A 12085-nucleotide genomic window follows, 5' to 3' on the forward strand; every position below is an offset into this window, starting at 1 on the left:
TAAAGGAGAGTCCAAACAGACTCAGAACTTAGACTTCCCACCAAGTTGTTTTCTTGCATAGAAGCAAAGCTGGGGAGTAGTGATTTCCCCCATTTTTGCTGCTCCATGTGCACAGAATACTCCACGTGGAGCAGCAAAAATGGGGAAATAACTCCTCCACACACACCACTTTTCTGTGCAGGAAAACAGCTGGGGGCGGGGAGACAGGATTCCTTGCTTTTCCTCCCCACCGCCCAGTGGCATTTCAAGCCAATTTGATCTTGCCTTTATTTGTTTTTTAAGTCATTCCCCACAGCTGCTGTGGGGCTTTTGCCATTTGTCCTCTCTGGGAATCTGTACTCAACTTGTTAAAAACCCAAATGTGTAGTTTGGCCCTTGGGCTGTGTCCACACAGGGATTTCCCCATTGATGGAGCACACCAGGCTCCCGCTTTGGGGGGAGGGGGGCCTCCATGTGATGCCTTGCTCCTTCTGAGCTGGGGCTCCCCCGGTTTTCTCCTTGAAGATGGAGCAAAGGAAAAAGCTCCTTCTCTGGCTGAATAAGGAAATGGTGTGGCTTCGGGCAGAGCCTCTGGATTAAAGCTCCGGCCACAGTCAACTAAGCAAGGCAGGGGTGCTGGTGCATGGAGGAGGGAGGCAGCAATAGTCTCCTTCACGTTTACTGGGTTGTTGTTTTTTTCCAGGCCTTCACTTCTCTAAGCAGCTGTGGTCAGTATAAAAGGCAGTATAGCAATATTTTAATCAATAAAGAGGTCATATATTGCCACCCCAGAGAAAAATAATTCCTTCGGCAAGAGTTTTCATGATATAACTTACCTAGGGAAGAATCAGCATGGCGACTCACATCTTGCCATCACAGGTGAAAGAGACATGATTTAAGAAAACTGTATAGCCTGGTCTACTGCACACACAAGTCAAAAGGGTGCCAGAGCAATAAGCATGGCGACCTACCTGTCAAAGGAACTCTTACTTTCCCTGAGACAACAAGACAAAAGGCATTGGAAAAAAAGATGGTCCCACCTACAGAGCCAACATGTTTACCACTATCGAATTATATTTGCCAGAAGGCAACAAGTTAAGAATCACATCCAAAAGGCTTACAGTGAATCCTTGTATTTATTTGCAGCTCTCTGTGTGAAACAGCTTTACTCACAGCCTGTTCGCTTACTGTGATACAAACTTTTCTTCATTTGGATGACAAGTTTGGCATTGGTTTCTTATTTTAGGCAAAGGCTTCCAAATGCTGAAAACGAATTTGTTTTAGCCATAAGAACGTAAGAGCCCTGATGGATCAGGCCAACGGTCCATCTAGTCCAGCATCCTGTTTCCAGCAGTGACCAGACAGATGTCACAGCCAAGCCCACAAGCAGGGACTACTGATACACATCAACTACAAAACAGCACATAAATTAAGCCTGCAATCCTATGCATTCTTGCTTGTACGTAAACCAAGTTATGTTCAGTGGAACATATTCCTGAGCCAACATGCAAAGGATCAGGGTGAAAGTTACTTTACTGAGGAAAATATTACCCAATGAACCCTATATTGTCATGCCCTTTAAAAACAAAGATTCGTATTCACACCTCCTTAAGGTTACCTGCATGTACATTAACTCTCTTTTTTAAATAAGGTGCTTTGGAGTCTAATGCTTCAATTTAAAAATAAAGCTTTAATCTAACGAGGTTTGCACTTCAGAAACATTTTGAAATCCAGCATTTTTTGTCCCATCCATTTCTAATATTCAGTTCTGTAACAGGTAGTTAAATTTAGAACACTTCTGATATTCATTCCATTTTACAGGCTAATGTTACCCAAGGCCACTGGGTACCCAAGAGGGAAAACCAGCAGCCTGAACACCAAACATCGATATACCCCTACAGACTGCATGGTGTCAAAATTAAATCAACATTCCTCCATCATATCACAGTTCTGCCATATTTAGAAGCAGGGTGGGTCTGATTTAAATCATTAGTCAGTAAGACTTGATTTAAACCATAGTTTTCCATATAAACCACACTTCTCATTATGTTGTTTCATTTGGGCCACCAGGCTTTGCATTTCTTTGTTGGAGTGTTTTTTAAAAAGTGATAGGAAGAATTCTCATAGCCATCTTCAGAAAGGGCTTAACAAGAACACACAACTGGTTTAAATAACAGTTGATGAAAGCAAGTGCAAAGCAAGTTCAGCTCTATGGTCCAGCATGTTTTTATCCTTAACTTAAAAGGGTATCATGATTCACTGAACTGCAAAGACTATCAACTACTAGTTCAAACATGAGAAACAACAGAACGGTCTCCACGCCGCAAGAGCATGGTGGCTGCTTTGCAACATTACAGCAAAGAAGGATACTAACAAGCATGAATAGATTTTTAACTTTTCGGTCCCGTCTGTTCAGTCCCAACAACACCTTGGGAAAGCAAATCATAATAGTTTTATATTTCAAACGGAACTTAGAAGACCCACAATAAAGAGATAATAAAACTCCAAACTTACTGATTTTTTTTATCCTAACAGGGTTAAAAATTAATATTTTTCATGTAGATCAGGAAAGCAAGAAACATATACACACAGAGGATTTAAAGAGAAATGGACCAAAGGATCCCACAATTGAAATGTAGCCAACTTTAATGACCAATACTAATCAGATTTTACCATTACCGTGCCTCACAAAGGGTTTTTAATCCTGCTCAGACAAAATGTACAGTTGAATAGGAAGAAAGAGGGCTGCTTTTCTTTTAGGATTTGCCTCCAGCTGCTCAGAAGAAGAAAGCACAGTTTAAACACAAACACAGTTGTCTTTCCTTTCCCAGTCCAAATCACACACACAAGCCTTTACTCCGGAACATTAGAAATATATTCCTCAACAGCTGTGCACAGAATAAGTCACTAGCATAACCCCTCATCCCATGATCACTAACATAACTACTAACTCCTACTACCAGTCATGTGGCAAAACCCCAAATATCTGATGGAAGTGGATCCTAGTCTGTGAAAGCTTTAAAAGGTGACCTAAGATTTTTTTGATGCAACAGAATAATATAGCCATTTATCTATAATTTGTTACTATATACCTTATACTATATATATACTATATATCTTTTTAAATGATTGTTTAAGAATGCCTGTCATATTCCTTTCAAAAAGTGTCATTAATCTATTAATTCAAGACAGTGATGTAGACAGCTAATATCTGTATAATCGGCTTTCCTCTTGTATGTTCCTTAGAAGTGGGGGTTTTTTTGGGTCAATCTGGCTTGCCCATTTCTTCTTCTCTTATGAAAACTCCACTGCTCTGGCTAGTTCAAGACCATTCCATCTAGCACCTCCCATGCCAAAGATCTGGCTACAAGACTGTTTCTCAGGTTTGCAAGTTGTTGCAACAAGTTTTAGTCTGAGAAAGCAAGTGGATGAAGGGAAGGTTGGGAACACATGAACAGCTAAGAGGCAGCCACAGCCAACTATTCCCCTGGCCTGCAGTTTCCTACCACAGTGCTCAAGAAGAAGTGCTTGCACGGAAATTGCAGGGAGCCTACTGCTCCTGGGATAAGCCAGAATATTTATTAATCCTTTCTTTAATTAGCTTGAATGAGCTCTCTGGGTCCTTTTTAAGAGGCATAGAGGATATACACAGATTATAAAAAATATGGATACCCTCCAGGACAGTTCACAAGTTCTGTTCCATGTCAAAACTTCTGGGAGTTGTAAAAGAAGCAGCCTACATGGATCAATGTTGGTGTAATACTGTCCCCAAAACCTGGATACCAATTCAACATCAGTTCAGGAGCACTGTTACTTCAAACTGGTGGTCTGGCTGATCCCTTATTAAAGTAAAACAAAATCAACAAATGCCTGCCCACATGCCTTCTCATTGTGGGCCCCACCTTGTGGAATAGCATGTCTGAGGAGGTCAGGAAGGCTCCCACTGTCCTGGCCGCCCGCAAACTATGCAAAACCGACTTATTCAAGAGGGCTTTTCTCTGCAGATAATAGGGTCGCACTATACAAAATGATTCACAAAGTTACTTGGATAACCTATTAGGGACTGGGACCTTATACTACTGTGTATTGCAGGAGTCCCCAATGTGGCATCCATGGGCCCTGTGGTGCCTGCTGACACCTTTTCTGGCTCCCACCAAGTATTTTTTGGATGTGGGTTGGGCCAGGCAAGGCTTCTGATTGGCTGTACAGATTTCTTAAAACACTGCTTTGACAGCAGCTGCCGCCACAGAACAAGGATCTACACTGTGGTACTGAAGTTAAGCTGTGGCAACCATTTTTCAGCCAGTTCTACCCCCTGTGGCAGCCATTTTGTGGTAGCCATTTTGTTGCTGCACCCATTCCAAAGGTGCCCACAGGCTCAAAAAGGTTGGGGACCCCTGGTCTATAGTGCTAATGAGGGTGTGGTATGTTAATGTGGAACCATTGTAACATACCACACCCTCATTAGCACATTATCTTGATACTTACAGGACAATGATTAGCACATTACCTTTAATACTTTGCAGACAATGACTCAGCTCAAACCCAACCCCTTTCTGACTATGTATTACTCTTCCTACACTCTTGACACTGAGAGACACTGTCCTTCAGTGTTACTCCTCTGAAGATGCCTACCACAGCTGTGGGCGAAATGTCAGGAAAGAAAATACCAAGACCACGGTCACACAACCCGGATAACCTACTAGAACCAATGAACTCTGACCGTGAAAGCCTTCGACAATATTTTATTTTGCTTCAATTTTGTTTTTATATTTCTGGTTGGTTCTACAACCCAAATCCTATTTCACTGTTATTGAATGTCCCATCCCATCCCATTGATTGTATTTTCTCATTCCATGTAATTCACCTTGAGTCCAAGTGAGAAAGGCATACTATAAATAATGTAAATAAATTGTAAAAATTTTTCCAAAAAATAACCAAGAACACTGACAAAATACAACCCTCCCAGCAACTTATTTCCTAACCTATCAGTATTCAAATGAGATGTAGACATAGTGGCCAGAACCAAGGTGACTGTTCCGTTTTGTACACCAGAGCTCCAGTTAGAAAAGCATTTTCTGTCCCAGGCACCCAAGAAATGTCTGCACAGCACAACATTTATTCTGGTTACCCCAATGTAAAGTTTAATGATGGATGGTTCTGTGTTGTTGTTTTTTCTGAACCATTAATGTCTTGGCTCTGATCCAACATATACTGTAACTGGACAGTTTCCATTAATGTAATTTGCTGGTGAAAGCTTCCTTTGGTTAAGCATCTGCATCAATATCACTAATGAATATTGCTAAGGAAACTTAACTTGCATAACTTTCTTTGTCTCCCCCAATCAATTCTAACAAAACCTAACTCCTTTTGCACAAGCAGGATACATGAGTTAGCCAGGTAGCTTGGAATAACGAAAACAGTAGAAGTTCTTTAACTTAGTTGCTGAGTACAGCTCTATCCAGGTTCAAATCCCCACTTGCGCCATGGAAGCTTGCTGGGTGACTTTGGCCAGCCACATACACTGAGCCCAGACCAAGGCTAGTATTTGTATGGGAGACCTCCAAGGAATACCAGGGTCATGACACAGCCAGGCAATGACAAACCACTTCCGGACATCTTGTGCCTTGAAAACCTTATAGGGCCCCCTAAGTCAGCTGTGACTTGACGGCAACAAAAAAAAAACTTCTATCTGCATGTCCTGGTCAAAATGGTAATTTTGATCTCTTTGGGACATAGGAGAATTATTAGTAGATACTTTATGGTAAGATCCTCTTTCTTCAAAATCATCTGAACTATTGCTTTAACAGCAATAACAGTTGTGAACAGTAATTTCCACCCTGTAGGGGACAGTAGTCTAATTGCTAACCCTCGCTCCAGGCTTTCTGGGGCCACCAGGACTCCATAGTGAGCAAGGAGACGACTGCAGCATTGTTCCCAAAAGCTGTTTATCCAATCTAGAACTGTTTAAGCAAGAACAGTCTCTGGGTCAGGAGCCAACACCAGCCTGTGACAGCTTCTTACTCCTCCACACGTAGTAGAAATAGTCCACCAGAATATGAACTGGGAAGAAATACCAAATGACATTTTAAAAGTTTTTGTTTTTATAAATGCTTCTGAAGCAAGACATCTGTACCAAGATGAAAATCTCTGTGAGGCTGCTCTATTCAACAACAAAGCATTTAAGGAAGAGACTCATAAGAAAGCTATGTCCAAATACCAAGAGTGAAGATTAACCAAATTAAATCAAGTGCACAGGAATTGCAAATATTTAAGCAGCTTTCAAAGAGAGAAACTGGATTTTTGTTTAGGGCTTGACTAGGCACTTTTAGGGACTTGTTTCTCTAGAGATACATCACTGAGTACATAGTAGTGTATAAGGAAAGACTGCAGCCTTGGATGTGTACTCAGCCAATATGGAGGCACTTCTGGATCCTCATCATGACCTCAATGAAACACACACTACATATAGCTACCTGCTGTTTATATAATATACATAATATATATTAACTAGTACTGAACGAGAGCCTAAAGGGGGATGCTTCACACCTTATGGAGTACATAGGTTGGGCCTGGGATCCCATTGTGTCTAACAGAGTTGCCAGGTCCCTCTTTGCCACTGGGAGGTTTTTTGGGCAGAGCCTGAGGAGGACGGGGTTGGGGGAGGAGAGGGACTTCAATGCCATAGATTCCAATGGCCAAAATGGCCATTTTCTCCAGGTGATCTAATCTCTATCGTCTGGAGATCAGTTGTAATAGCAGGAGATCTCCAACTATTAACTAGAGGTTGGCAACCCTACTAACAGACCAGTGAGTTGCAGGTTCTCCTTACTTCCCATGTGCATCATGCCAGGTTAGAAGCATGATGCAAATGGAGAAGCAGCTTCAGCCCCCCCCCCCCCACACACACACACACCTGAAACACCTCCAGCAGGCACTATTTAGGTGGTTGGGCAAATCTAGTTGAATCCCAGAGACTGTGCCATCTGGCCATTTCCGGTGAGGAAAATGGAATGGACAGAAGGAGACTGCAGCTGCTCCTCCATGTTCACCATAGCCCCAATCTGAATCAAGCATCATGTTTGCAGGAACTGAGGACAATCTTCAACTCATGTTTGATCTTGACCCAGGGTGCAAACTCCAGACCCAACCTGTGTTTGCCATCATTTGAGGGCCAAACTAGACATGACAGAGTCCACAGGTCTGACCAGTGGATACTACCACCATGTAAAGTGATTCTGAAATGTCACAAGGGATCAGGCTCACAGTGAGGCACTCTGAGGTGCTCTTATTGCCACCCCCGCACCTTTTCGATTGCCCAAACAGCCATGGGGAGGGGATGTGTCCATTTTAGCACTCTAAAGGGTATGAGATCAGGCCCTTGTGACATTTTAAAGTCACTTTAAAATGGCAACGGCATGCACAAGTTGGACCCACAGATGCGGTCACATCTAGTTTGGCCCTTTGCTAAATCAAACAAGCCCATATGCAAAAATTTTATTGAATAATCAGCAAACATTTGCTAAATGAGGAACTGTTGCTTGAATTCTCTTGATTACATTTATCTTAAACTTAAAAAGAAAGATGCAGAAATCACAACCATCATTGCTACAAGCATTTTGAAATCATAAGCATATATCAACAGTACTGATAAAAGTAATAAACTCCTAAAGTTAATCTATTCATGTGAAAGGGCAGGCTCTCTGAGAATCTTATTCCTTACATGTTATATTCATAAACAATTTCTGGCCAAATGACTCTAAATGACTAACAAAACCAGAAAACTTTATTTGGAGAAACTTCTCCTCTCCCCATTTAATATGTAATTATTTTCAAGTATTAACCCCAAATGATACCAAGCAAATATAAGTATCTTAATATTTTACAGCATTAATGCATCTTAATAGAACAAGTGGCTTTCCGAAATCCATAACAATTAATTCGTTTCAAACCCTGAATAGAAGCAATTTAGCAGCTATCATAGGCCTTCAATAAAAAAGCATCCTACGTTCTTAATCATATATATATAAAGCTCCAAAAAGCCTGCAGTGCAATCCTGTGCAGAGTTATTCCAGTCTAAGCAAGAGATGAGTGAGCATCTACTGGACTGGCTTGCATCCTGTTCACCAGTCAGGAATAGGGAATAGTTTTTTCAACAGCTGGTTCAACATCTGTTTGCAGGTGTTTTGCATATTGCTTCTCTGCATTCCTTCCTAACCATACAGTACAACACAACTGTCTTTTTGCGCATGCACATTCTCACATAGCCAAATTGAGTTCTATCACCCCCATCTTTCCTGCATAACTGCTCTGCTCAGCAGGCAATTATATAAATAGACAATCAGATCACTCAGACCATACAGATGAGTCATAAATAAGTTTTGTATTTCAATTAAATTCTACCCTTTGGTGTTCATCTAAGTAGTCCTTAGTGATGTTAATGGATGCTGATCGGTTTTAATTAGCAGCATCTTTGTGCATGTGCAAGTTTGCTAGACAGTGTTAACTTTGCATAGGATTGCACTGTTGATCTACTATGGCACTGTAATTCAGTGATAGGAGATTAACTACCGTCTACATCCATTGAACTAAATGGGTTTAGAAGGGTGTAACTCTGTGTTGGATTGCAGTGTACATTTCCAAGGTTTGTTTGCTTTTTTAAATCACCCATTTATTTTCCACAGATGCAAAACACTAAACACTATCAAAAGACTGTTGACAACATGCTTTGGTGAGTCATCGCAAAGCTATATGAAACTATTAAGAATGCTTGTTGTAAGAGACGAAATATAGGTACACAGATCCAGAAAGGGCAATCCATACTTTAAAATTATCTTCATCACACACAGCCACATCACATGGACACATCCAACCATAATGCTTATCCAGGACCCTTTGGATAGGCTGGGTGATTTTTTTTAAAGGATGGGTATAAACAGGACTATTAATTTTGCATAGCTAGAACTGGATAGAAGCCAGCAAGTGCACCACAACTGAGTGCGCATAAAATTGTATTTTTACCACAGTGTTGCCAAGTTAAAAGACACAGGTTTTCTTTTAAACACATCACTACAATTCAGGACAAACACAAGAAATTGTATAAAACTTGAAGTCAGCTGATTTTATGTTGTACATTCATAAGAACTGAGCTGGTTCCTCTTTTGGTTTAGGCCAACTAGGATGTATACGATTTAAATATAAAGATGCAGATGTGCATCCTAACACAGGTATAGGAACAGATAAAAAGCACTCTGGCCTCTGGTACTTATACACCTCTTAAGTAAACACAGTGTAAAACAGAGTACAGAGCAATCCTAACCATATCTATTCAGACATAAGTCCCACTAAGTTCAATGAAACTCCTTCCCTAGTAAGTATATGCAGGATTGCTGCTTTACAACTCACTCCTATGGATGTTTACTTGAATGTAATCCTCAATTAATTCTGCGGTGCTTACTCTCAAGTAAGTGTACACAGGATTGCAGCCTTAGTCTTTCGTTTAAGAAATGTAATATGAAAAGCAGAGTGTGTCAGAATTTTTTCAAGAATGCTGCATAAAACAGCTTTTCCTGTTTAAATTTCTGCTCAGTCCAGGAGAGAATAGAATTAATTCTATCCTTGTAAAACTAAAAAGCTTACTGTAAATGAACTATGCAATAGCCAGAGATTCACCTGTATGCTGTATGGATCCCTACAATCTTGCATTTATTAAAAGACTGTAATACAAAATACTGTATACTTTAGAGAGAACAGGGTTGTTATCTTGCTGAATGGAAACAAGAATAAAGTGTGATCACAGGAGACAACAAATAAAGTTCACAGTAATGTTGTGTTTTCCCCTCAAGCCTTTGAGAACTTGGGTTTTGATGCCTGTTCTTAACTTGCTGCTCCTAGGAGTACACACTCCCGAAATCCACTTGAAGTGACTGCAATCATCTACTTCTCCAGTTCCATCTTTTAAAAACACATATATATAAAGTGCACCCAAGCTCTTGTTTTGTTTGGATGATGAACTCCATTTTAAAAAGGAAAGAAAAATCATACAGGCATTAAAAACAATTTCCTAAATAAATTCTAGTTAGGGTACCGTGGTGATTTTTTGCCATATAATCAATTGTGATAAAATTGCACCATACATGTAAGCTAGCAAAAGAAGTTACTTGACACTGCTGTCACTCATATCTCAGAGCCCTTATGTCTAAGCTGAATTTGTATTCTTATGTACATGGAGACGGGACAGAGTCAGAAGCATTCTCCTTCAACGATGAACACATCCTCAATCTAGAACTGTTTTGTACAGAATGACAGAAATTAGTTGCCATATCTGGCGATCGTTTACAGTAAAAGCAAAGTTTCTGGCCCTATCTTTGATATTTTTGCTGGCTCTTCAAGCACGAAACGAGCGGGTGTGTCAGAAAGAACCTACACTGCATCTGATCCTCGCAACATCCACCAAAGCAGTGGGAACGCACATGCATTAAAATAAAAGCCATCCACAGCTGCAATAAATTAGGAAAGTCTTTGCCATTTTTCTCTTAACTATAAAGGCTAAGCTCTGGGCCAAAGTTATTCAAACATCCCAGGAGCACTGGTGATAGTTAAATGTTGTTTTAAACATGGGAGAAGACAAGGGGGAGGGGAGAATGACATTGGACCAAGGATTCCCCCGCAGCCTCTCTCTAGCAGGGACCCCCCCCCCCGCAGGTCTTTCCCAGCAGCCCAAGAGTGCGTTTAATGCAGCCGCCTCCCAAGCCAAGGCAGCCTTAACAGATGACTGGTCGCCAGGTAGGAATTCTCAGTTCCGTTTGGGGGACACCATTATCCTGAAAAGTTAACGTTGCACCCAAAGTTTTGGGTTGGTTGGCTTGTTTTTTACTTCAAATTTTTTTGTACTTCAATTTTTTTTAACTTCCCAAAAATGGTGTTTTTTTCCTTGAATTTTTTTACTTCAATTTTTGAAAAACTTCCAAAAAAAATGGTGTGTTTTTTCCTTGAATTTTTGTTACTTCAAAAAAAATTTAACTTCCCAAAAATGGGTTTTTCCCTTGAATTTTTTTGTACATCAAATTTTTTTAACTTCCAAAAAATGATGTTTTTTTCCCTTGACTTTTTTTTACTTCAATTTTTTTTAACTTCCAAAAAATGGTGTTTTTTCCCCTTGAATTTTTTTTTTTTACTTCAAATTTTTTTTAACTTCCAAAAAAGGGTGTTTTTCCCCTTGAATTTTTTTTTCGCTTCCGTTTTTTTTCACTTCCAAAAAATGTTTTTTCCCCTTGAATTTTTTTTACCTCAAATTTTTTTAACTTCCAAAAAAGGGTGTTTTATTTCCTCGAATTTTTTTTTACTTCAATTTTTCTTAACCCAAAAATGGTGTTTTTTTTCCCTTGCATTTTTTTTTACTTCAATTTTTTTAACTTTCAAAAAAGGGTGGTTTTTTCCACCTTGAATTTTTTTTTACTTCAAAGTTTTTGTAAACTTCCCAAAAATGGTGTTTGTTGTTTTTTTTACTTGAATTTTTTTTTTACTTCCCATAGTGGGGCTGAAGTGATGCTGCCATTTGAATTGAAAAAACAAACAACCAAAAAAACCCCGCGCAAACGAGCTGCCCCCAGGGGGCTGCGCGGGGCCCGCCCAGACCCCGGCTGCGGAGGGGCTGCGCCGCCGCCCCGGCCTCGAGGCGCGCCCGAGCATCCCCTGCAGGCGCCCGCAGCCTCGCCTCGACGCTCCCGCCGCTCTTGCCCCGCTGGCTCCCCCGCTCCACGCCCTCCAATAGCCCAACCTCCCCCCGAGGGGGCTTCCCGACGGCCGACTCACCCATGGCCTCGGCGGGGGGCGCAGGTGGCTCCGGACGCCTCCTTCCCCTGGCCCTGCGAGCGCGGCTCTCCCGGCTGCGCGCAGCCCGCCCGGCAGCTCCCCCCCCCCTCCGCGGACCGCCCCCCACCCCACCCCTCCCGCCCCTCCGGCAGACGGGGCGGGGCCAGCGCTGAGCCCCCCCCCACCGGCAGAGCTGAGCCCCCTCCCCGGGCAGGGAAGAGGCGCCCGTCCTTGGCGTCGGAGGGGAGGGGGAGCGCGCGGGCGCGGGAAGCTGCCTTCGACCCAACCGGAC

General features: G+C 41.7%; 1 protein-coding gene across 1 annotated transcript in view; it reads right to left on the reverse strand.

Annotated features, from left to right (window-relative positions):
• Window positions 1-11862, reverse strand: part of GPM6B (glycoprotein M6B) — a 150023-nt gene extending 138161 nt beyond the window's left edge. Inside the window, exon 1 of the mRNA XM_056861899.1 lies at window positions 11794-11862. Within this exon, the coding sequence (XP_056717877.1) occupies window positions 11794-11797 (4 nt within the window). The 5' untranslated portion in view covers window positions 11798-11862. The remainder of the gene's footprint in view (window positions 1-11793) is intronic.
• Between the last annotated feature and the right edge of the window lie 223 nt (window positions 11863-12085).

The sequence above is a fragment of the Euleptes europaea genome, chromosome 16, assembly GCF_029931775.1.
Source record: "Euleptes europaea isolate rEulEur1 chromosome 16, rEulEur1.hap1, whole genome shotgun sequence".
Classification (NCBI taxonomy): domain Eukaryota; kingdom Metazoa; phylum Chordata; class Lepidosauria; order Squamata; family Sphaerodactylidae; genus Euleptes; species Euleptes europaea.